General features: G+C 58.0%; 1 protein-coding gene across 1 annotated transcript; it reads left to right on the top strand.

Moving 5' to 3' along the window:
- Positions 1 to 1,141: 1,141 nt before the first annotated feature.
- On the top strand, positions 1,142 to 21,712 carry CNN3 (calponin 3). Its single transcript, XM_087828293.1, has 7 exons — positions 1,142 to 1,302; positions 16,191 to 16,312; positions 16,510 to 16,576; positions 17,331 to 17,468; positions 17,778 to 17,894; positions 19,124 to 19,270; positions 20,604 to 21,712. The coding sequence occupies exons 1-7, from the start codon at positions 1,246 to 1,248 to the stop codon at positions 20,943 to 20,945; spliced, it is 990 nt and encodes a 329-aa protein (XP_087684419.1). The 5' UTR covers positions 1,142 to 1,245; the 3' UTR covers positions 20,946 to 21,712.
- Positions 21,713 to 26,091: the final 4,379 nt, after the last annotated feature.

Genomic DNA, 26,091 nt, shown 5'->3' with positions numbered 1-26,091 from the left:
GGGCCCAAGGGCTGCTGTGCCGCCCACAGCACGGTCACCCTGGGCCCGAGGCACGTCCTGGGTGTGCAGCCGGGCCAGGGCCAGAGGGCCAGGGAGGCAGGGGGCCAGGGGGCCAGGGGGCCAGAGGGCCAGGGGGCCAGGGAGGCAGGGGGCCAGGGAGGCAGGGGGCGGGGGGGGGGGTCAGGGGGGCCAGGTGGCCGGAGGCGCATCTTTGGGGGCGGGGGCAGGGCCAGGGCCAGGATGCTCAGGGCTCTGGCTCAGGTCTCACTTCCAGGGACATGGCTCCTGCCTACCAGCGTTAGGGCTGCAAGTGGGATAAAGGGGACGTTGGGGTTCCCCGCGGGGCGGGCGCCCAGGGAGGAGCCCGAGGTCTGTTCCCGGTCCCCTTGCCCTCGATGCCTTTTTCCAGCGCAGCGGGAAGGAGGTGGTGGGGAGGAAGCGGGGCCGCGACGGTGGAGGCTGCGAGTGGCCCGCGGGGTGTTATCTCCACGCAGAGTCCTGACCAGAGGCCTCCAGGCTTTGAGCAAGTTCAGCCACGGAGCTGAATTCCTGACGGAGATGCTGGTGCGCGTCCAGAGAAGGACTTGAACGGCCCCGGGCTCTGCCCTAAGCCCCGCCGGTCCCGCGGCGACGGCAGGTCGAGGTTACACCGACTGCGGGGGGAGCCGCGAGGTGCGGGGGGAGCAGGTGTCGGAGGGGGGCCCCCTTCTCGGCAGCGGGGCCGCGCGGCTGCTCCGGGGGTTCCCTGCAGCGGCTGCAGGGCGCGCTGGGCCCGGAGCCGGGACACCGCGGCGGGTTGGCAGGGCCGGGCCTGGGGGGCGCCCCACCCCGCCCTGCAGGGGCGCAGCGGCCGCCCGGACGTGGCCTGGACGTGGCCTGGACGTGGACTGGAATTCCAGGCTCCGCAGCCCCGGGCGCTCCCTTTCGGGGCCGGCCTCCCGCCCCGCCCGCCCGGAGGAGGGGCGCTGGCGGGGGCCGGGCCCGCGGGGAGGGAGCGCGGGAGGCGGGGGCCGGCGGCCGTCCATTGGTCGCGCGGGCCGGCCCGTCCCTCCAGGCCGCGGGCGGGGGCGGGGGCGGGGGCGGCGCGTGCGGGACTCGGGAGCGGACCCCAGGCTCGGCGGGACCCAGTCGGACCGAGCCGCCCAGGGGAGCGAGCTCCGAGCGCCTGCGCCGCGGCCACTCCCGGGCCAGGAGCGCGAAGACCGTACGAGACCCGAGCCGAGCGCAGCCCCGCGCGCCGACAGCATGACCCACTTCAACAAGGGCCCTTCCTACGGGCTCTCGGCCGAGGTCAAGAACAAGGTGCGCGGGGCTCGGGTGGGGCTGGGGCGGGCGACGGAAACGCCGAGGGCGGGAGTGGCCGCGCGTCCCCGCCGCGGCCGGGCGCCCTCCCGCCTTTGTTCCCCCGCCGCGGGCCGGCGATCGGCGGGCGGGGTCCGGGCCCCGGAATCCCGCCGCGCCGGCCTGGGGCCCCTGGGCCGACCGTCCTGCAGGACGCGCCCCTCCGGACAGGGTCCTCCCGCGCGGCCCGTCGCCCTTAGGTGGGGCTGGTCTGCGCGGCCGCCGACCCGGGAGCAGCCCCCGTCGCGCGCCCACCCCGCGCCCCCTCCCCCGCCCTCGGGCCCCGGGCACCCGCGAGCACAGTGAGGCGGGTTCGTGGCCAGCCTGGGCCCCCATTGTTCCGGGGGAGGGAGGCCGCGGAACGTCCATCCCCCGACCTCAGGCAGCCCCGAAGGGACGGGACGCCCGGGACCCTTCCGTTTCTCCGAATCTCGGTGCCTTGGGGCGAACTGCGGCCGCTTCTGCGGGGAACCGAGACAAAGCCCAGCGCCCGCTTTGGGGTGCTCTCTGCGGAGACTGGAGCTTTTTAAATGAAAACTGCGAAGTCCGCGCGCGGGAGCTGTAACGGTGCCGGGCGCCTTCGCGGTTCGCTTTTGTTCCGGGCGCACTCGCCCCGCGGGTTGCGGTTCGCGGCGACCCGGCGCCGGGCGCGCTCGCGGTGGCCGCTCCGCCCCGCAGGAGTCCTCGTCGGCGTGTCCTGGGACTTTGGGTCTGGGAAAGAGATGAGAGGCGGCCCCCTCCCCAAATCCTCTCCTTCCTTCCTCCCTCCCCGCATTCCAAGTCCATGACATCAGGGGTTTCTGGGGGGAGACCAGCCAATCGGCGCGGAACTGCGCACAGACCGCTCATTGTCTCGGCTCCGCGGCGCTGGCCGGAGCCCCACAAAGGAGCCGCTGCGCCCAGCGCCCGGCCGCCTCCCGGGAGCGCGGCGCGTCGGGTGGGCGCGCAGGGCCCCGGCCCCGGCGGAGCGGTGGCGCGACCCGGCGGACCCCGGGGGGGCTGCGGCTGTGCCCGCCCCGCGGGTCCCCAGCACCGCGTCGCTCAGTGAAGATCCTGGGCCGTCTGTGCGGCTGGAGAGCGTTTCAGTCCTCGCCTCGAAAACGGAAACGCTTAGGCCCCCTACTTTTTCGTGTGCGTGGCCCTTCTTAGAAGAGTTTCGGGAACGTGTGTTTAGAGAACAGAAGAGCGGGCGGCTGGGAGTCGGGGCCCCACCCGCAGGGGCTCCCGGAGGGCAGCGGCCGGGCCGGGCCCAGTGGGTCTGCGCTGCTCGGCTGGCAGGGGCCGGGCCAGCCCGAGCCTTTCACATTGTACGCGGGGCGCCGACGCTTTGGCAGCCCTTGAAGGGACTGGCTTTTCTTGGGTGTTAATATCCATGTTAACTTCTTTTTGTTGACTAATAAAGCAACTTCCTCCCCTGCTTACTGCGGCAGGAAAGGCGCCGACTAGTCAAACCGGAGTGTTCAGAAACTTGGGAAAGTTGTAACTTCCGGCCTGTCCCTTCCAGCACCAAACCCCTTTCAACAGCCCCTTCCACGTCCAGGTCCGTGGCAGCCCTGCGAGGTCGGATTACCCATCCTCAAACAGACCAGGCCGCGGGCGGGCGCCCAGGAAAGGTGTGATTTGCTCAAGATGAAAGAAACGAGAAAGTTGGGACATTCTAAGATTAACTGGAAGGGGGATGTCTTAGTTCAGGGCAGTCTCGGGGACAGACTCCTACAACGGGCGGGTGTCTCCCCCACCGCACCCCACCCGGGTTTTGCTGCCCACCCGCCATTCATTCCCTGCCACCACGAGGCTCCTGTGGTCTGCGATCTGTTCGGGCTGGGAAGCAGTGTCCTTGTCTGCCGGGCCTTCGTAGGAGACCCTGCATTTCAGCTGAGGGTACATGGACCGGAAACCTGGGCTTCGCTTGGGTTGGACACCTTCGAGCCTTCTGGCTTTTTCTTTGTGTATTATACAACTACAAGTCGCTCATATGTAAGGGTTTGTTGGTTTGTCTTCCTTAAAACCTCATTTAACAGAGTGCACAAAGCATAAGCCCCTAGGGAGGCCGTGTGGGATGGACCTTGGAGTCCAGCAGACGGGTTCTGGTCCCCTCTGCGCCACTCCTGTCCTGTATCACACTGGGCAGGTTACTTGCTATCTCTGTTCCAGTTTCCTAATCGGTAAAAGGGGCTGTTTTCCAGTTTCCTAATCTGCGTGGTTGAGATGCCTGGCTTGGTAGTAAGAACGCAATGACTATGCTGTAGCTGTTAGTAAGAGAACATTCGCAGTGGCTCTTATTTCTCAGACTGGGAAGCTGAGGCCTCTCTAAGTATCCGACTATCAAACAAGCCTTTGGTCTTTTTATATTCGACCTGTGAACGCAGCTCATCCGCGTTCAGAAAGTCTTTGATCTTAGATACTTTTAATTGGTAAAGTTCAGGGGGAAATAATCTGTAAACTTAAGATACTGTTTGACAAGAGGATACCACCTGGTAGAAATACAAAGTTACTCTTTTGTAAATGGGCAGAAGATGCCTGAAAGCAGCCTGAAAGGTGGACTCCTTCAGCCTGGCCTGTGGTCAGTGTCTCTAATGGCAACGAAAGGGCCGACAACTTGCTGTCTACAAAGATCGCTGGGGCCGAGGGTGGGAGAAAGCAGCAGCAGGCGCAGGTAGTTCCGGGCCGGGAGGGGTGGGGACGCTCCTGAATTAGGAAGGTCCTGGGTGGATTTTCCAGCCCTTGGCTGCACCTCCCCGGGAGGGAATGAAAAGGGGAACCCCAGGGTCCTGAAGGAAGCAGGCCTTTGCTGACACATGGCTGGGAACCCTGTCACAGTCTGGGGTTCCTTGTGTAGCTAAGGCTGCTGTGGCACAGGTCTCAGCAAACACCATCCGGCCCTTTCTTGCCGGTTTCGGGGAGTGGGGGCCGTTGGTGCTGGGGGCCGTGGGGGGAGGGGGTCTGGCCTGGGTATGTGTCCTGGGAGGAGTCCACTGGAAAGGTTAGGAAGCATGGAATCGACAGGCACAGCCTCCAGCTCCAGGGAGCCTGGGGTCGGAGCGCAGCGGCTCTGAGCGCACAGCATCTCCTTGGGTACAGCCTGGTGTCTGTCCCTCGACAGCTGAACCCACTGGGAAGATGATCACTGAAGCTGAGGCCACTGAGGAAGCGGAACAAGCCTGCAGCGGTAACTCAGCCCGCCTGTGCCGTGCGGACCTGCAGTTGCCTCGAGGGTGCCCCTGGCCAGTGCCCCTGGGGCTCGGCCGTCAAGCGCGTGCAGAGGTGTCGGCCTTGTGCCACTGCCAGAGCCCCAGAACCAGGGTCCAGATGCACAGCCGAGTTTAGCTAGAGGTGGTTTTTCACTTTACAGCTCAGAAATAGGCTTTTAATTCAAAGCCTTTTTGCTGCCCGTCTCCACCGCGATAAGGCTCTCTCTCGTTCAGTGACGCGGCCCATCAGGGTCTCTGCTAGACCTGGACATGGGGTAGATGCCCAGTGAACGCCTGTGGATCTGATCCACCAGGAACGGACTTGCCCGTCACCCTGTTGGAGGCGTCTGTGCAAAGGGAGTCCAGTGCGAGTGTGATGTCTTTGATGGACGTGGTGGGTTTTATAACTTTTTTCTTGGGCATTTTTTTATTAGTTAATATGACACTGAAAACGTATCCCTAAGACCGTTCCTTCCTCATCACTGAGGTTCTTCTTAGGCTCCCAGGTAGGGAGGGGTGACGGCCGTCCCCCTGCGAGCACGCAGGTGAGGAAGACGCGTCCTGCGGGACTGAGCCGAGCCCCGCTGCCTCCAAACGCCCAGGTGCACCTGCCCCGGGGCAGTCCTGATGTCCTGTGACCTGCACTTTCCTCTCCCCTCTGTGGACAGTGCGTCAGCAGTAGCTCGAGGCGAAGACCTGGCTCGACCGTCACCAGCCAGACACACATCCTTTCCCTCCCGGTGGGAGCGTGAGGATCAGGGAGTGTTTCCAGGGAGCAGCGTCTCGTGAGCCACGATCAGAATGATCTGTGATGTGAAGATAAACGATCACAATGGTTCAGTTCTGAGGTTTCGGCTGGTGGTTCCCATTCTCCCCGGGAGACTGAGGGCAGCTCTGTTTCTCTTCTCAGGTGCCTGGGTGGTGGGAGGGGGCTTGTCCTTAGGATTTGGGGCAAGTTCCTGTCTTTTCCAAGCATTAGGCTCCGAGAGCGCACGGACCCCAGGCACTGGATGTCCTAAGCCCTGGACGCGTGGCCATCGGGGCTCTGTCTCCTGTGCTTAAGTTTTGGTTAAGATTTCTTGGGCCCGGGGTCGATCAAAGGTGTTTGTGGGGCCGGGAGCTGACACAGTTTGGGGGTCGTCATTACAAAAATATACAAACTGTTTTCACATTTTATAAGCACATGACCGAGGGAACCCCTTTGAACCTGGAGGTGCTTGGTGGGTCTCCTCCAGGCTGAAGGTGAGAAGGCAGTGCCCTGTGGCTGGGGACATGGGCTGTGGAGACGGTCCGGGTGGCACCTCGGTTCTGGTTCTGGCTCTGACTCTGGGCGAGTATCCTGAGTGTCTCGCCTGTAAAGTGAGGCTGTGGGAGCACCTGCCTCTCCTGGGCTGTCGGGGAAACAAGCCGGTGTGCTGGGAGCCCGCGTCACGTAAGCGTTGCCGCCTGGCTCTCCCAGGCCCTCCGCTGGCCAAGCCAGTCCTGCCCCTGAGCTGCTTTGATCTCCTGATGTGGCAACTGTCTCCAGGCCTCGGACGTCCGCGCCCAGATCTGTCTGTATGTGAAGGAGGCTCTGGCAGGCGGGCCTGTGGTGCCCGGGCAGTGCTTCTCTGTGCATTTCTGTGTCGGGACCGTGACCTGTCCCCGGGGGCCCGTCCACTCCTTCCAGCCGGCAACCTGTGATGTTTCTGTCACTGAAATCCCAGGGCCACTGGCCTGTTCTTGTTCGTCCACGCTGCTCTCGGGTGGGGATCTGGGCAGTGAGAAGCCTTTATTTCTGGGCGTGGCATTACCTGGCCTTTCCTTCCTAAGAGATCGATTTCTGTTAAACACAATCCATCTTTCATGCCCTAGTGTCGGAAGGGCTGGTGCTTCTCCAGGGCGGTGGACTGATGAACACTGTCCCCTCCTGGCCCTTACATCTCGCCCCGGAGGCCCCACCCGGCCCCGGGGATCAGGTCCCTGAGCAGCCGAGACTAACGCTGAGTTTCCCCTCCATGCAGCTGGGGCATTTCTCCCGCAGTTTCTGCCCCGGCCAGGCGTCCAGGGTGTTGGGGGCCTGCTGGGCCCTGGGCCTGCCCAGCACTGAAGGAGGTTCCCCAATGGACGCAGAGTGTGTCTGGCTGCGGCCGGCCCTCCCTCCTTTTGTGTTACGTGGAAGGAAGAGAAAATAATGAATCCCGCGTGTGCCGACGCGTAGTTCAGACACGTGACTCGGCCCTGAGCACAGAAACAGCAGCGGCAACCCTGCCTGTAATCGGGTGTGGGGACCGGCTCCAGGCAGCACCCTGCGCCCCGAGGCGCTGAGCTGGGACCCCGGGGCTGCTCCGAGGCCACGGGGCCACCTCCTGCCCCCTCTCCGCCTTTTCGTCGCCTGTCTTCAGAGACCTGCCTGTAGTGTGCGCCCCACCCCCACCCCCGGACACACCCAGCCAGTCTTTCTGGTGTTTGGGTCCCATTTTCCTCCACTCTGGGCTTGGCTCTGAAACATTCCCTTTCTCCCCTGGTGAGGGCTCTGCCAGCTTCCAGCACCTTCCACAGCAGGCCCCTGGAAGAGACGGAGCGTCTTTAGTCTGGGGCCTCCCTGCCCGGCATCTCACTGGGAGCCTGGGAGCCAAGCTGGAGACGCCTTCAAGGCCTCAGGCCCCGGCGGTGAGGTCCGAGCTCTCGTGTCCGTGGGTACAGAGCTGCTGCTGGAGGCTCCTGCTTCTCCACGGGGCGGGGGGCCCTGGTGTTGAGCTGAGTCGGAGCCAGCACCCTGCTCTGTTCTGATCCCCTCCCCGCTCACAGCTGGAACCCCCCGGCCAGGCTGAGTCCCCCGAACCATGGACGGTGTGGTGCGGCCAGTGTCCCTCCCTGGGCCCAGGCAAGGGGGACCTGACCATCCACAGGGGGGCCCACACCTGGGTTCTGTGGGCAAGTCGTTTCTGCCTGAGGACCACGGGTCTGCATTGGGGTGCCCTCTTCACGTTGGGGTGCCCTTCCCTTGCCCAGGAGAACCTCCCCCCCCTTACTTTGAGAGTGAAAGACATGTTACGAAGAAGGCAGACAGCGCCGGGATATGAGCGGAGAGACCTGAGTGTCCAGTTGCCCTCGCCCCGCCCAGCCCCGGGTGCAGTTTCAAATCTTGTTCAGCGAAGGTGGACACCGGGTTACAGCCTGTTGACGGGTTCCCATCGTCCGTCCTCCTGCATCCCGTCGCCTTCTCCTGGTGGGCGTTTCCCTAAAAGTACTGTGGGGCCCTGGCCGGGTGGCTCAGCTGGTTGGAGCTTCATCCCCTGCACCAAAAGGTGGCGGGTTCGATTCCCGGTCGGGGCACAGACCTAGGTCGTGGGTTCGATGCCCGGCTGGTGCGCATACGGGAGGCAACTGGTTGATGTTTCTCTCTCTCTCCTCCTCTCCCTTCCTCTCGCTCTGGAATCAATAAAAAACAGGTCCCCAGGTGAAGATTAAAGAAAAAAGTACCTGTGTGGAAAAGTGTACGACTTTCGACCTAACAGTTACCTGTGTCACAGGTATGGCCAAATCGCTGTCTAAAAATAAATCAGCTTATATGCCACCAATGGTGCAAAAGAGAGGGAAGATCTCTTGATGTTGAAACTATCAGCAGCCTTGTCAAAGCCCACGCTTCCTGCTTTAGTTCTTCACTTGCGAGTCTTGAGTCGGTGACCTTGGTGGCCCCTCCATCGGTCACCCCAGCAGGTGGGCGTTGGCAGCGAGATGGGACTGCGGAGTGAGATGGGGGCATCTCTCAAACTTTTTGATAATACAGGTCATGTTTAAAATAGAAAGCGAAGGCAGCACCAGAATGATCCCTTATCAAAACGGCTGGGAAGCGGCGTCCGGGGATTGGTTTTTATGACGTTGAATTTGGAGGAGGGAACCTTTCCAGCACCTGGACAGGAGTGGCCAGCGGAGCACAGACGGAAGGACAAGGGCTGACACTTTTTGAGTCCTTAAGATTTACACCAATAGCCCAGCTGGTGAAGCTCAGTGGTTGGGCATTGACCTGTGAACCTGGAGGTCACAGTTCCATTCTGGGTGGGGGCACGTGCCCGGGTTGGGGGCTCGATCCCTAGCAGGGGCCTGCAGGAGGCAGCCGGTCAGTGACTCTCTCCTCATTGGTGTTTCTCTCCCTCTCCCTCTCCCTTCCTCCCTAAAAGTCAATGAAAACATTTTTTAAAAGATTTACATCAGTTAAGTCATCGAGCCCCCCAGCAGCTGCCTGATGATCTCTGGCCCACGGCGGGATGGAGTCTGGCCGAGCACCCCTGCCCCGAGCCCATGCTCCTGAACGTGTAACCTGAGGCCAGGGCCTGGGGGAGGAGAAGGCAGGCTGGGGGGACGCTCCAGGCCCAGGCTGGAGGCAGCCACTGCCTCTGGCTGCTGCAGGTCACTGGTGATCTCTGAGCATGGGCCCCAGGGGAGCACATTTCCAGGGGGAGGGCAGGTGGCAGGAAGGAGGGAATGGAGACGTCTGTCATGAAGTCAGAGAGAATCAGGACAGTGTCTGGGGCGGCAGCAGGTTCAGTCCAGGTGCTCCTGTTCAGGCCGGATGGGGTGGGGTGGTCGGTGCCCGAAGATGGAGCAAGTACAGGAAGGTGCTCACGGTGGGAGCGAGTGCATGGGGGGGGGTCCCAGAGACGCTGGCCGGGGGAGGGGGGCGAGGCTCAGACGCCTCCGAGTCCCTGCGATGGCTGTTTTCCTCTTCGCAGGGAGCGGCTGGTGTCCGATGGCGTAGTCAGCAGGGGCGGGAGGGGGCCGCCAGGCCTGGTGGGGACCCTGCTGAGGCCCCTCTGGCTGGCGCCGCTCTCACTCCTGGGCCCTGGGTCTGGAAGGGAGGCCGCGTGGCCCTGAGGCTCGTGCTGGGGTCAGTCACCAGCCCTCATAACCTCACTCCAGGAGACCTCGGTGCTGGTGCCCGCCAGTCAGGTAAACGTGGGTCTGTGCGGGAGGCATGCGGTGTCCAGGCTCCCGCTGGCCTGCGGGACAGCAACAGAGAAACATGCACGCTTTTTTTTTTTTTTTTTAAGGAAATCTGCCATCTGGAGCTGACTGGTTCCTTTGTCTCGTACACAAGAACCTGGGCTCCGCTTTGCATGCGCCCCCTCCTCGGGGGCACCTGGGAGGACACAGTGGGGGTTCGGTGCCTGAACCTCACTCCTTGCTCCACCTTTTTTCACTCCCTGTTAACACCAAATGAACCAAAACCTTTGTTTTTTTTAAAATCTAAACTCACTCTCAGAAAGTGAGTTTCATACGTCTTTGGGTGTATTGCATGAGGCAGAATGTAATGTTTTAGAAAAAAGGAAGCGGGGAATTCCATCCTTCCCTGTCCTGGGGATTTCACCCCTTCACTGAGGCTCGGTGAGCACACCTCCGGGACCTGGGGTGTCCCAGCGGCATCTGTGTGCCGTGGGCTCAAGACCCAGCTTCCTGCGGGTCCGTCTCCCACTATGTGCTTGGGTGGCACCTGTGCTGCTTCCCATTCCTACTGCTGCTCGTCCGTCTCCCGAGGACGTCACCTGCTTGTCCCCGAGTAAATCAGCTCCCTGGTGTCCAGCTTCATGGGAATAGATGGCACCGGCCCGTTTCTCCTGCCGCCAAAGTCCCTGCTGAGTCGCATGGAGGCCCTGCTGGCTCCGTCGCTCCCAGGGGGCTGCGTCTGATTTTCCTCTTCTTTCCCACCCAGTTTGCTCCTAGAAACTGATGTCTGTCTGTCCGTGTCCCTTTTAAACTGTGGCTCCCAGAAGTGACCAGAGCGATGCCACGGGCGTGGTGACTACCAGGCCACCGTGGGGTCAGTCACTGTTTGATCCATGTAGTTAGTCACCTGCTCAGGTAGACGAGGCTCCTTGTGGAAGGGGGATCCTAAGCCTGCTTTGGCAAGTTGATTTTTTTTATTTTAAATATGTTCTTATGGATTTCAGAGAGAGGAAAGGAGGGGGGAGAGAGAGAGAAACATCAATGATGAGAGTCATTGATCGGCTGCCTCCTGCGCATCCCTCACTGGGGATCGAGCCCACAACCCGGGCATGTGCCCTGACCGGGAATCGAACCACAATCTCCTGGATCCTGGGTCGATGCTCAGCCACTGAGCCACGTCAACCGGGCTGGCTACATGATTTTTTATAAAGAGTTGTGCACAGGCACAGACCGAGGTAGGATTGGCTTTTCTGGCTCACTCAGGCATCGCGAGGCAGCTCTGTGCTTCGGGGCAGGATTTTGCATTTACCTTGAATAACTTGTTTATTAAGCCAGGATCTTTCAGAATCTGAATTTTTACCCCAGTTTTGCTCTCTGTAAGTTTCACACACGTGCCCAATCGTTTCCAAATTGTCAGCTACCAACACGAGAGAACAGATCCAAACCTGAGCCCCCAGGAGCCCCTGCCTGACGTCGGCTGCACAGTGGGAGTGGTTGTCCCCCCCGACTGGCCGCGTCTCCAGTTACTCTGCTGGACTTGAGGAGGGCCGTGGACATAAGGGGCCTTTATCAGAAGTAAAACGGATCCGTCCCTGGCGATCCATCTAAGATTACAAGGTCCAGATGAAGGAGATGCGCTGCCCTGAGAGCAGCGCATTCAGGTGCAGGTGACGCTCCGAAACCAGGGACACCTTCAGGTCGCTGGCCTTTTCCTAGCCTGGTCGCCACCAGCGCAGGAGAAGTTACTTACTGAGGACCCACCTGCACCAGGCATGGTGCTCGGGGCACCACGATGGATAAAGTCCGCCCCGCCCTCAGGAAGACATAGGCAGGTGGTCTTAGGGCCGCTGCGCACCTGTGCTGGCCCCTGGGGGTGACAGCCGGCCCCCAGGTGCGCCACACCCTCTCCAGGCGCCCACTCAGCCTGGCAGCGGGCTGCTCGGCCTGCAGGAGAGGCCCTGGGCCTGGGTGGGGAAGGAGTGGGTGCATCTCTGGGTTCCTGTTCCTGCCCTTGGCCAGGGTTTCTCACACGAGCTGTGAAATATGTGAACCTTTGCCAGTTATTTCCGAGTCTGGATTCTTCTGGAAATGCACCTCTGTGCCTGGTCCCTCCTGTTCACATTTGAACTTTCCAAATCCACAGCCAGCTCTGTTCTAGAGACTCTGTCGTCTGAAGGTCATTATCTAGATAAAGACAGAATAGATGTTCTGTTGGTTCTGAGTTTTTCCTTTCATTTGTTATATTATTTGCTTTAGGCCCTGGACCGACTCCTCTTAAGTTACTTTACAGCTCCCGGTTCCCGTCACTTCTGCAGCATTCGCACACTGCGCCACGGGTCTTTGCAGCTATTCGGAGGGAAGAAATCATGCTGGTGCCACGTGCTGGGACCTTGATCCGAGGACCTGGCTGCACCTGAGAGAAGTGCCCGACTTTAAATGCTGCCAGACGGTGCTCCTGCTGGTCTGAGGCAGATGCGATTTTCCTAGTTTTGAAATGTCACGTGGAGTCAAAAACAACTTCCCCTCCTTCTAAGTTCTGGCCGGGCTAATCAAATTAACACGAAACAGGGTAACAGGAGAAAGTGACTGAACTCACTAGCCTGTGCGTTCAGGGGTGCCGGCAGGATGTGGGCCCCGGACAGACCGACCGGCAGCTGAGGCTCAGGTGCCATCTCGGGCTGAGGAGAAGGCGTCCGAGTTTGGGGCTCGAAGGGGAGGAAGGCGGGTCCCAGGGAGACAGCAGAGCAAATGCTTGTAACGAATGTTTGCTGGGCCACCTGTAACAGTGGACACAGGGAGGACTTTGGTCAAACAGGCCTTGCTAGGTCCTCCGTCTCACACTGGTTCCTATAAACCACAGGCAGTAACCTTCCTGGGGGCCGGGCCATTGGGGGAAGGTCAGAGGTTGGTGTTTTGTTTGGTTTTGAGTCTCTAACCAGCTTAACATAGCCAGTATCCCAGGGGGCGTACTTTGGGGAGGCAAATCTGCGAGCCCCCAGTAGTTGTCTCCCACCGGGTCTTTAGCGAGTTTGGGCCAGAGCAGTCTCCGGTTCTCCAGTGACCTCGAGGGAGGCCGGCCACCGCCCTGACATCACTGTCCCAGAGCCCCCTAAGGGACAGACCTGCTCATAACCTGAACAGTAGATTATTGGGTTAGGGCTTCTTGGTCCTTTCATCAGCAATAGTCCGAAAATGAGTGTGAAATCGGGACCCATCGCACTCTAACCCGAGAGAAGAGCGGAGACCGGCAGGCGAGACGAGGGCGGCGGGAGGGCCGGGAGGGGCTGTGTGCGTGGGGCCACCTTTCCGCGTCGTGCACAGCCTCCACTGGGGTGGGAGCCACAGCCTGATGCTCGTGCTGATGTCTGTGGAGCAGGCAGCTCGGCTGCGAGTCGGGCACTGAGACGGGCCCGTCGGCGCGGCCCCGGGTCCCTCCCACAGCGGCCCTGGGAGGACGGAGCCTCCCAGTGGGAAATGGGCAGGGTTGAGTTACGAGTCAGGTCACAGGGTTTCACAGCGTCTGACGCTGGACTTCAAAGCATGTGACTGCTGGTCGGCTGAAGCCCCGTCGTGGAAATGGACACACCTGCCGGCGCAGGTCCCGGGGGGGGGGGGGACGGACACACCTGCCGGCGCAGGTCCCGGGGGGGGGGGGGGGACGGACACACCTGCCTGCGCAGGTCCTGGGGGGCGTCCAGGTGGCGTGGGTGTCAGGGCCCGATGCTCGTTTCCCCGACGGTGAGGAGAAGGGAGGGGGCAGCTGGTGTTCCCTTGGGGTCGGTTTCCCCGCTGAGCCCCGACTTTCTACTCTGTTACTTCCAACACGCGGCTCTGTTCTGTGTGGGACACACCTCTTCCCACGCCTCCCTCACCTCCTGCAGGGGCTGCCTTGTCCGCGGCGAGGAAGCTGTGAGCTCGTTTGTTATTTTCCATCCCACGTCTGCGTGGAATCACCCAGTCTCCTCCTCCGTCTGACCTGTGTTGTTGTACATGGTGGATCCTTTGCCGTTTTTCTAAGGAGGATTCTTTGCCTTTTGATGTATTTGGCCAGGGGACCTGCTGAGCTTGTGGGGCCTCCCACAGGCGTCCTGTAGAGCGACGGCCAGCGGGCCCTGGTGGGGAGGGGGCGTCCCCCTGCGGGAACCTGGGTGCTTGGGACTCCTGGGGACGTGGGGAAGTGGCGCTGGGACTGGGAAGAACCAGGCGGGAACCCTGAAGGTCGCGGGGAAGGTCGAGTGAAACAGATCCCAAAGCAGAGCAAGGAAGCGATGTTTATGAAGAACTGGGGAGAGTGGTATTTAAGCCAATTAGCACGAAATTTCCATGAGGTATTCATAAGGTTAATTCAAGCTGACGTTCTTGTTGCCAGGAAGAAAATGTCAGCATTTTCCGCCTTGCGTTTGGAAAGGAAAGCTTTTTAGGTGGAAATGGTGGATAAGCTTTACTGGCCGGAGCTTCCTGTTCACAGTGAATTGCTCGACTCTAAAGACGGGGGCATCACTCCCCCAGCAGTAGCCGCTGTGGGTGGAGCCTGTGGCCCTGGTTGCCGGGCTGTGTTCCCATCTGCTTTAGAAGGAGACATTCAGGTTCCTGCGCCCCGTGGAGGCGAGCGCTGCAGGCAGGGGCCCAGAGACCTTTTGAAATAGATTTTTTTCTCTAGATGACTGCATAAGAATTATTTTTTTCATTTTAAACTAGTTTTTTTTTTTTAAAGTATGCATTCCTGAATCCTGAATCCTGCTTAGCTGGCTTGGCTGCAGAAAGCTCACAGCTTTAAAAAATATTAGCATGTTTGGGTGTGAAAGCCCAAAGTCAGACCAGCAGTCGCGTGACGTGGTGACGCCGCGTCTTCACTTCCAGCTCACGGCCTGGCCGAGGGTGTTGCACGTGAGCTGGGAGCTTGCTCTGCAGCAGTTGCCTCTCAGGGTCAGCTGTCCGAGCCCCGCCCTGTGACCCGGCCGTGGTGGGTCAGGTTGGAACCTGGGTCCCTCGGACTCCAGGCCCTGCTTTGCCTCTTGTCCGCCCCGATGATAGTCACAGGACGAAATTTCCTCCCGGGCTTCCTCGTGGGACTTCTCTAGTTGGCTCTGTAATCGCTTCATGGTTTGGGGCATGGGGTTGAATCTTTCACATTTTGAACAAAGGAAACGTAAATGTGCTTTTTCGTTTTGGTTGAACACTAATTGGTCTCCTTCGGCTAAGAAGGACCACCCCCAGCACCCCACAAACACCCCAGAGCCTCCAACTCCACTTTCGCCTCTACGTTGGAAAACATGGAGATAGAATCTCATTACTGTTTTTCCTGATGCACCGAACTGTTTACACAGCTCAGAGGGGAAGCGGCTCGGGGCACCCGCGGAGCTCGGCCTTCCTGTTGTATAGACAGGAAGTGGGCCCGGGCGAGGCCAGTTCACCCATCGCCCCTGGCAGGCCCCTCCCGGGCATTTCAGTCTTGACGTGCGTCTCGTGGTTGAAGTACTTTGCTGTTGAAGGAAACTCAACCTGCCCTTAGAGGCTGCTCTCCACGGCCCCGGGAGACCTGGCTCCTCTGGGCCTGCTTCTGCCCTTCCACCTCCCCCCGAAGCCGATACAGAGAGTTCCTTTCTCTAGCCACTTAGAGCGAGAGTGCAGGGTGGAAACGTCGTCGAGGACTGAATTCTTTCCCACTAGTTTATTTACCCCACTTTTTTTAACCCTCACCTGAGAGTATTCTTTCCCTTGCTTTCCAGAGAGAGTGGAAGGGAGAGAGAAACATCCCTGTGAGGGAGACACATCGATTGGTTGCCTCCCACATGCACCCCGATGGGGGCCAGGGATCCAGCCTGCAACCCGGGTACATGCCCTTGGCCAGAATCGAACCGAAGACCCTTCAGTCCTCAGGCCGACGCGCTCACTACTGAGCCACAGTGGCCAGGGCTGGGTACTAAAGGTGCCCTGTGTGGACAGACACGGCCGAGGTGCCGGGAGACGCGTCACTTGGACTGTTACCGGGGGATGTGGAACAGCAGGGTGGCCCCTCCCTGCCCACGGAGGCCATCGTGTCCTGTGGCTGAACCTCCCAGCACCACTGTGCCCCCCCCCAGCCGTCCTCAGGTGGGGGCAGGAAATCCCACGCGGCTCCGGCTTTGCGCTGGGCCCAAATGTCTTTGCTAAGCCAACGTCCAGGCCAGAATCCAACCCGGGAGACACTGCGGTGTTACCGTGACAGGAAAACACAACTCACTGAGTTTCTGCTTTGTAATCCTGGTTAAGTTAACCGACCGCGTAAATAAGTTACCCGTTATTCTGGCAAAGGGGTGGAGCCGTTTCTCTAACGGGAGGGAAACGACAGAAACGGAGGGGAACAGCTGTGTCAGGATCCTGCCCCCTCACTCGGACTGTGGTGGTCGGTGGCTCAGTCTGAAGCTGGCGTGGCCGGGCCCTCGCCAGCCGTCCTCTCGTCCTCCGTGGTGGGAGTGGGCCTCCGCGCCCTGGGTCCGTCCTTTCTCCTCGGTGCCAGCTCCCTCCACGCGCCGCTCGATGTTTGTCCGACACCGACTCACCCAGAAGCACTGTTGTTGTAAAGCCCTGGAAGCATCAGTCAGTAGTGGTGAGGTCAGCCAGGGACCGCTGGTGCGAGAGTGGCCCCACGTCCCGCCGCGGTCTCGAGAACTGACGCCAAGCGCGCCGCAGAGCAGCCCGTTCGGGGCTGTAGCGGAGATTCTCAAGGCCGCTCGGTCACCTGTGTTCCAGATCGCTTCCAAGTACGACCCCCAGGCCGAGGAGGACCTCCGCAGCTGGATCGAAGAGGTGACCGGCCTGAGCATCGGCCCCAACTTCCAGCTGGGCCTGAAGGACGGGATCATCCTCTGCGAGTAAGTCCGGCCGAGAGGCCTCGCCCGTCCATCCATTGTCCTGCTGCCTGGCCAGGGAGTCACCAGGGTGTCACCAGGGTACCCCGCTGGTGTCTGACGCTCCCTTTACCGCCATTAGAGGCCCCAGATCTGCATCCCACCGTGTCCCGGCCCACGTCTCGTGTGGCCAGTGGGTGACCTGTCACCTTTCTTTCCAGGCTCATCAACAAGCTGCAACCGGGCTCCGTGAAGAGGGTGAACGAGTCCTCGCTTAACTGGCCTCAGGTAACAGCACCACCATCGCCGCCACCCCCGTTCCACGCGGTCCCCCTGCAGGCAGTGAAAACTTGCTTATGTTTTCAAAACAGACATCTCAGCAGAAGTGGGTGCACTTGGCTGTTTTGTTTTTACCGTGTTATTTTTAACGCTTCCATAATCACATAGAATTAGGTCTGAGATTATTAGATGTTTAGTCTGGACGTTTTCTTGTATTTAGTCTGTCTCTTCTCAGAGAAGACTTGACAAGTTTACACAGAAATACAACCAAGACCATCAGGAGAAATGAGGGGAGAGCAGCGGGTTTAACGTAACTCTCGGTGGCTGTAGAATCCGTATCAAGCTCAGTCTTAGTTCACGAGCGTGTGAGTAAAACTGCATAGTTTAGCCTTCAGGGTGTGTTTTGAGATGTCAGAGAATAAGCATTTAGCAACCACAGGTTTATATTTAAATTAAAACATAATAAATTACTTATTCACGGATTATGTACCTTCTGGCAAAGAAAACTTCAGCCCTGGGTGGCTGACAGAGTTCATCTTGCCTTTGAGGAGCTGACAAACATGTCAGTTTAAAAACCCTAAAACCACCGCTGTCCCCTCCGCGAAGGGCTCTCTTCCCTCCGTCCTCTGGAGAGAGCCAAGCGTCGCGCGTGGGGTCAGGAACCCTCTGCCTCCCGCCTCGTGACGAGCCCCCCACGAGGACTCGGTTTCTCAGATGACACGGACGTCACTGTCCAGCTGCGAACGTACCTCTTTCTTCACAGCTGGAAAATATCGGCAACTTCATCAAAGCCATCCAGGCGTACGGCATGAAGCCCCACGACATATTCGAAGCCAACGACCTTTTCGAGAACGGAAACATGACCCAGGTCCAGACGACGCTGGTGGCCCTGGCCGGCCTGGTATGTCCGCGTCTTTGGGCGCCACCCAGGTCCCAGCGTGTGGAGGGCGACCTGCGTCCTCGCTGTCCCGCGGGGGCTCAGACCAGGCCGGGAGGGGCCGTCCCGTCCATAACGGTTAGCTCTGGGGGAAGGCTGCTGACATCGCGGCCTCGCGTGAGACAGGATACATTTCAGAGGCACCGTGTGTGACCCCAGATGGCCTTAGATCGGTGTCCCCCCGGTGGGGGTCGAACCCCCGCGGCCCTGCGGCTGCTCTGCTGCTCCCTCCGATGGGCGGGGCTTCACGGCGCGGTGCGCGTTTCTGTCCAGGCCAAGACAAAGGGCTTCCACACCACCATCGACATTGGAGTGAAGTACGCGGAGAAACAGACGCGGCGTTTCGATGAGGGGAAGCTGAAAGCCGGCCAGAGTGTGATCGGTTTGCAGGTGAGGAGGCAGCGCTGCCCCATCCGTTCCCAGCGGGCAGTGTCCGTCCTCAGCAAGGGGGGACGGACCACGGTGCGGATTTGGGGGGTGGGTGGCAGTTTACACAGCGTGTCCATTTAAAGCCCACGGGGTGATGGCGACGTTCAGGAGAGACCTTGGCAGCCAGCTGACTCCACAAGTGCTTCCCTAGGAAATTGTTTTCTGCCTACCTCACTGTCTCATTCAAGGAAATGCACTTCATAAATTCCTAAGGATTACGGACCGACTGAGGCATTTTACAGAACCTCAGCGCCACGTCGTTTACATGAGGAAGTTGCTGTGAGATTTTGTCGGTTTAATTCCATGGACAGTTTATCTCAGTTTTATTTAGGAGATGCACGTGCGTATTTTGGGGGTGTGTGCGTTTTGTGCATGTGGGTTTCTAGATACCGTAGACACGTAAGGTAAAGCTGGGAGGAGACACGCACACACAGGCGCACACGCGTGCTCACAGCAAACAGCTGGGTGGGAGGGTTACAGTTACAACCCCCTTCCTTTCCGCTCATTCAGGGTGGGGCAAAAGCAGGCTTACTAATTCTCGTATTGTTACTTGTTAGTTATTCAGAAATGGATACAACTGTAAACCTTCCTTTGCCCCACCCTGTATGTTCTCTGAATCTTTTCTAATGAACAGTTTTTACTTTTAGTAAAACATTGTTTCCTTTAATCAGTCTTTTTAAGGAAAAAAAACCCACAAGTGTAGAAATACGTCCCATACCAGTACACGGGGTGAGCTGACTGGTGGGCCCCGAAGCCACGTGATCGGGGGGGGTCACTATCGTCCCCCTGAACGTGGCCGGGTTCACGTCCCTCATGCTGCTCCTCCCGGACCCTGTCCCATGGATGGGACTGTTGCAGGAATAAAATGTGGTTCTTTTCCGACGGAAATGGGGGTGATTTGGATGAAGCTTAAAGCAGCCCTTGTTCAGCTGCAGAGAAGACACCTGGTGTTTGCTGCCGTATTTTATGCAAAACACACCTGGAACGGGAAAGCATGCTGCCCGGCCAGCGACTGGCTCTGTCCCTTAAGTCTCTGAAGCGGGTCCCCTGAGTTTGGGCGTCTGCTACGGGGGAGGGGAGGGAGCAGAGGAAGTTAATTATTCATAATGTGACCAGAAGGCACTGTCTGCATCTGTGCTGTAAAGGTTGTTGACGTCCGGTAATTGATGCCAATTTTATTTTCTTATAAGATGGGAACCAACAAGTGCGCCAGCCAGGCGGGGATGACCGCCTACGGGACCAGGAGGCACCTGTACGATCCCAAAATGCAAACCGACAAGCCTTTTGACCAGACCACCATCAGCCTGCAGATGGGCACCAACAAGGGGGCCAGCCAGGTAAGCGGGGCTGCGTGCCTGTTGCTAGTGGGCGGCCAGTCGGCGCTGACCTGTCCCTAGGAACCAGGCGCAGCAGCTGTTCTGCGTCTGGGTCACGGGCAGTCGATTCCTTCCAGGAAGGAGGTTTTGCTGAGAAAGCAAAAAAATGGAAGGACCCTTCTGCGGCCACACGAGAGGGCGCGGCCTGCCCTTCGGTTGGCAGTTAGAACAGCCGGCCTTTCTGCCTAACCAGAGGGGAAGAAACGTTACCCTGTTCTGGCTCCAACGCCAGCTAAACTGCTCACTCGGATGCCTCTTTTACTTTAAAGGAGCCCTTCATTCACCGGGCGGGTCAAGTTATCTGACGTCTAGGAGCTGTTCAGCTAGATTTCCCGTAAACGTGCGGGTGGAGGCTCAGTAGGTGGAGTGGCTCCTGGGGACACTGCGGGAACTGTCCCTTTTCACCCCGGCCCACTAGCACCTCAGGGTGGCTCCCACAGCCTCTGGGAGCAGGAGGTCTCCTATCTGACCAGAGTGCGCCTGAAGTTCGAGGGAACTTTTTTTCGATGACCCGACAGGAGGTGTGATGTTGTTGACCTTGATGGGACGTAGTCCTTTGTGGCCGGCTCACCCGTGTCCCACGGCCTTTTGAAAAACTCGCGACCTTAAGGACTGCTCTGCGTAATTTTTCTTGAATATATTAAAAGTTGACATTGGTGACCCGGCTCACATACACGGTCATCACAGGCATTCGTGTGCAGCTTCCAGGTCTGCCCGTGAGAAGCTGCGTTTTACACTCTTTAAGGCTCAGCCTCTCCAAAATCCAATGTCTGTGGCATTGCCTCCATTTTGCCAAAGAGAAACCTGAAGCTCACAGGGACTTGAAGGCGTGTAGCAGTTTTACCGCCGAGCCAGGACTGAAGGCAGGGTGCCCGAGCTCCAGAGCCAGTTAGTGTTGCTCTGTAGGAGGGAGTCGCGCCCTCGGGGTACTTGGTAAGCTAGCTCTACCCCCAGACCGAAGGAAGTTATTACTGCTCACGTTCAGTGATTTAACCATTTATAACATATTCACAAGAGCAGATTTTTTTTCCAACCCTCACCTGAGGGTATTTTTTCCATTGCTTTTCAGCGAGTGGAAGGCGGGGGGAGGGAGACACATCAGTTTGGTTGCCTCACAAGCACCCTGACTGGGGCTGGGGATCGAGCCTGTAGCCGAGGTACATGCCCTTGGCTGGAATCGAACCCGGGACCCTTCAGGCCACAGGCTGACGCTCTAACCACTGATCCAAACCGGCCAGGGCCACGAGACCACATTCTGGCTGCTGTTGTAACTTTCATATGATGCCGATTCCAGGCCGGGATGCTGGCGCCAGGTACCAGGAGAGACATCTACGACCAGAAGCTCACCTTACAGCCCGTGGACAACTCGACCATTTCCCTTCAGATGGGCACCAACAAAGTCGCCTCCCAGAAAGGCATGAGCGTGTACGGGCTCGGGCGGCAGGTCTACGATCCCAAGTACTGTGCCGCTCCGACAGAACCTGTCATTCACAACGGGAGCCAGGGCACCGGAACCAACGGGTCGGAGATCAGCGACAGCGACTACCAGGCAGAATACCCCGACGACTACCACGGCGAGTACCCGGACGACTACCCCCGCGAGTACCAGTACGGCGACCAGGGCATCGATTACTAGGCAGGGAGGAGCTCGGGGCTCACGGAGCCGCGGTTTCTGTTCGGCGAGAGCCGAGCTGGCCTTGAGTGATTTTTACCTTGTCTTCCTAAAACACTATCACGCTTATTGTCCCTAAAAGAAATACTGCCTTACGTGCGTACATTCCTTTCCTGTCTCTGCCTCTCCCCTCAATAGTTGCCTTTTGTGCCGTAACAGTTAAATCCTGCAGCACAGCCAGTAACTCGAGCATGAAGTATGAGTAACACTGTGAAAGGGAGTCCTCGTGTCCAGCCAGCTCCCCTACGGGCTCTGCAGTCTCACAACCTTCTACTGAAACGAACGCGTCTTCAGACAACAGGAGGCTTTTTTTTTTTTTTTTTTTACAGTTTAGTGTCTGGCTCCTACGTGGAAGACTAAACTCGTGCTTATAGCTACAGGTGGCGTCCGCCAGCTGAACCGAAGATGCAGCATTTTAGACACTTACGTATCGATGTTCCTGCAGTATTGTTTGCTAATTTTTAAATAAAGTCCTGATCCGAGTGCATTGGTGATGCCGTGCCTTCTCATTCTCGCCCGAGCCGGCGGGACCGTCTCCGCGCGGCGCCTCCCGAGGAGCGTGCGTGAGGGCGGCCCGCGGGCCCGCGGGCCCGGGTGGCGCGTGTGCCCTTCCGTCTGTGCCAATGTACCAGTGTAGACGTGCTCTGTCTTCAACTGTATTTATTGCTGCATTTCTCAGCATAAACTTATCCCATTGTATTTTTTATAAATAAATATTTTTTTTGAACATTCACGTGAGCCGCCAGCTGGTTATTTTAAGATGTAGGCTCTTCCCCAGGAACTGCTGCCAGTAGGTGCTTTAGCTTCATAACCCACACAGCAGCACACCCACTCCGCCGGCGACGGGGGCCGAGCAGAACGAGGGGCCCACCGTTGCACACGGTGCACCGCAGCCAGGAGCCAAACTGCTATCGGGCCATTGCTTACTCTGCTGTGACTCAGCTGCCCCCAAATTCACCTTAAACCCACCTTTGGATAATCTTAAAATCATCTTCAGAAACATTGGTGGAGGTGGGGGTGGGATTTTACACTCATATTCTGGGTGAATAAATGCTAATAAGAAACGCACACGGGGTGGAGTCAGGACAATGGAGTAGATAGACTCTGAGCTCACCTCCTCCCACAGTCATGTCAAAACCACAACAAATCATAGGCCAGCCATCGCTGAGAACCACAGGAGATGAGCGGAACAGAACCCCTGTCACTAAGGACATTGAGACCGACAGGAGGGGCAGGGATTGCAGAACCGGGGGGCCCACAGCAACATGGGACAGTTAAGAACTGGGAGGGATGACGGCTGCGGAGGTCCCCCCCTTCCTGAGGAGCAACGGGTCCCAGCTCCACACCTGGCTCCCCAGAACAGGTCACCAGAGCCGGGAAGAGGAGTCCCTGCACCCTCTGGCTGTGAAAACAGTGGGGACTGTGTCCCAGAGAAGTGGCCGGCGCACAAACGCACTCAGGTCCGGCAGCTTGAGAAGCACCCATGACAAGGGGAGGAACCGAAATGACTAACTTCAGGGTGAGGTCTGGGGGACTGGGGGTCGGGGAGCTTCCCCAGAACAGACGTGCTGGTGGGCACCACTGGTGCTCTGTTGAGCTCTCCTGCACCCAGCTGGCCCAGTGCAGCAGACACCACAGCTGCTCCCCATTAACCTGGCTACCACCGTCGGCTCTGCCCTGGTGATTCCGAGGCCCCACCCTGTCCCACCTGTGCACCCGGCCTGAGCCTCGTCCAGAAGCTCCACACAGGTGGCCGGCCTCAGCTCATGCTGCGGACCCTCCACGGACCACACAAGCAGCAGCCGGTCTCAGTGAGCATTACAGCTCCTGGGAGGCCGTCCCCAAGCCCAGCACAAGCACTGATCACTTCGTAGCTCCTACCAAGCAGCCCCAAGCCCGGTACAAGAGGCGGCTGGCCTCGGCCCACACCACAGCCCCTCCCAAGACTCCAGACCCAACACACCTGGTGGCTGGCTTCAGACCACAGCAGATTCTCACCCTACCAGCTCCACCACTGACACACCTGACAGATGGCCTAAGCCGGCACCAGGGCCCTTCTGAAGTAACCTCTGCTCCGTGGGGGTCAGTCCCCCAAACAACGGCTCATCTGCTGTAGCTGCGGCCGGCCAGTCCCAGCCAGTCAGCCTGAGGGGAAGCCCCACCCACCAAGGTGCCAGCAGCAATCAAAGCCCAACGATAACAGGGCACACGCAGCCCACAGGAGAGACACTCCTAGAAAACCGGGCTCAGGTGACAGGGGCCTGCTCCACCGGGCCCTCAGGACACCTACTATATAAGACCACTCGTTCAAGACTGAGACATAGCACATCTCCCTAATACACAGAAACAAGCAGAACGCCCACCAAAATGAGATTAAAATATGTCCAAAATGAAAGAACATGACAAAGCTCCATTAAAAACAACTAAACAGAGTGGAGACAAGCAACCTGTCACACACGGAGTTATAAGGGTGCCCAGTGAAGGTGGCAGAAGAGTGGATGGATCCCGAGAACGTCAACAAAGATACAAAACATTAAAGAGATCGACTCAGAACTGGGGGGCGCAGTAACCGAGACGAACGTGCACCAGCGGGAATCAGCAGCGCGCTGGACGCAGCAGAGGGTTGAGCCCGGGGCCTAGGAGACACGCAGCAGGAGGCACCCAACTGGAGCAGCAGAAAAAGTTATCTTTTAAAAAGAGGATAGTTTAAGGGACCTTTGGGACAAATCAAGCATCACAACACCCACACTGTGGGGGTCCCAGGAGCAGAGGGAGGGAAGAACTGAAAACTCATCTGAGGAAATAACGACTGAAAACCTCCCTGACCTGGCAAAGGAAACAGATGTACAAGTCCTGGGGGCACCGGGAGGCCCAGACAAGATGAGCCCAAAGAGGCCCGCAAGGGAGCTTGTGGGTAACACTGAAAACAAAAAACAAACAAAAAACCCAAATAATCAAATTAAGCAGAGGACCTGAACAGACACTTCCCCAGAGGACATACGGGCGGCCAAGGCGCATACGAGAAACGCCCATTGTCGTTATTGCTTAACGTCGCCGATCATCAGAGAAATTCAAATCAAAGCCACATGGAGTGTCACCTCACACCCGCCAGAATGTCCGCCATCAACAAATCGGCAAACACCACGCGCTGGCGAGGGTGTGCAGAAAGGGGCCCCGGGCACCGCTGGTGGGAGCGCAGACCGGTATAGCCCTTTGGAAAAGAGTGTGCAGGTTCCTCAAAAACAGCTGCCATGTGATCCAGCGACCCCACTTCTGGGTATTTATTTGAAGATATACGCGCCCCTACATTCACTGCATTAATACTTGTAATAGCCAAGACATGAAAGCAACCTGAGTGCCCATCAAGACGAGTGGATAGAAAAGCTGTGGTGCACTTATATACACAATGGAATATTACTCACCATGGAAGAATGAAATCTTGCCTTTTGTGACAACGTGGGTGGACCTAGAGAGTATTACGCGAAGTGAAATAAGTCAGACAGGGAAAGACAAATACTGTGAGATATCACTTATATGTGGGCTCTAAAGAACAAAATAATTGAACAAAAGAGAAACAGACTTATACAGAGAAAAGCATCGCAAGACGGGAGGGGGCTTGGGGGGCTGGGTGTAAAAGGGGGCGGGAGTAAGAAGTACAGACTCCCGGTTATAAACACAGCCACGGGGACGTGAAGTGCAGCACAAGGAATACAGCCAGTAATACTGCAGTGACCACACACGGTGCCAGGCGGGTACTGGACTTACCGGGGTGATTGCTTCGTAAGGTACACACATGTCTACTCACTATGCTGTACACCTGAAACTATATGATAGTGTACGTCACTATACTTGAAAAGTAAAACTTAACAGAATGCATTACATAGAAATACAGCACACAAGATGTTTAGGTGAATAATTTTCAAGTCACTTACAAGGCCACTGCTTTAGAAAAATCTATTCATTTCTAATCCCTGAAGAATATATGCTTTTTAAAAAAAGAAACGCACTGGATCAGGAACAGGATAATATTCCTATTTGAGAATAAACAAAGGCTTATATTATGAAGTATCAGCCAAACCTAACCTTCAGTCATGACACAGAAGGTCAAGGAGCTAAGCAGCTGTGATGACAAAAAGTCATTCACTGGACGAAACTGGCAGGACTGGCTCTGGGGACTCGGGGGAGCCGTGTGCCTGTGCTCTGCTGAGGCAGATAAGGAGGACCTGCCGCACGGGGGCCACGCACCCACAAAAGCCCTGTCTACCCGCTTATCAGGCCACAGTGACCGTTTCCCAAAACTGCCCTGCAAACCCCTTTGCTAAGCCGATGGTGCCGTTTAAGATAAAGGTGTCACTGGCACTTGTTCAAGTAGGCCTGAGCCCACAGGCCGCTTCTGCCATGCTCACGAGGGTCCAGGGAAGCCTTCCCTGCCCTGCAAGGAAGCCAGCCTGGCCCCCTTAGGAGAACCGATAACTCTTCACCTCTCACCTAACTGAAATGAGGCTGCCAGTCAACTCGTGGAATGTTCCGATTTGTTTAAAGCTTTGAAACGGAAAAGCACCCCCAACACCCCTCTCCCCTGGTCACAGCATCTGAATCTCAGGAAGGGGTCCAGGTGATTCTCGGGTGGGGCTGTGGACCACGACGTTTGCTAATTTGTAAGAGGGAGCCTGGGACTTTTAAGCAGCTCCCTTCATATCTGGTGAAACTGCTCCTGCCTCAGTTTGCACCGTGCCCGTCAGAGGGGAGTTCTGGTTCTGAGGGTCACAACGTGTAAAACCTGTACTTTGCTGAGTTATAACACACTTAGCACATTTCTAGGACTGCAGGCATCCGGGAAGTCCGGCCCCGTACCAGGGCCACAGTCCAGAGGTTTCTGCCAGGGGTATTTACGGGTTGAGAGTGAGGGGTGCGCTTTTCACCAGAGCCCTGAAATGAGTGTGTAAACTGTGTGCTTTTGGACTGATGGGTATAAACATGGTCCTAAAGGGGTTTCTGCCCCTGTGAGCGGAAAAGAGGCTGTGAGCTGTCTGGGCTGTAGGGGGCCAAACAGCAGGGACCACACGGTGGAAAACAGAGTCTGCAGCCACCGTGTTTATTCTGAGAAGGG

Source organism: Miniopterus natalensis, chromosome 19 (genome assembly GCF_054644295.1).
Source record: "Miniopterus natalensis isolate mMinNat1 chromosome 19, mMinNat1.hap1, whole genome shotgun sequence".
NCBI lineage: Eukaryota > Metazoa > Chordata > Mammalia > Chiroptera > Miniopteridae > Miniopterus > Miniopterus natalensis.
Note: the sequence above shows the minus strand (reverse complement) of the source record. Positions and strands in the feature narration are given on the sequence as shown.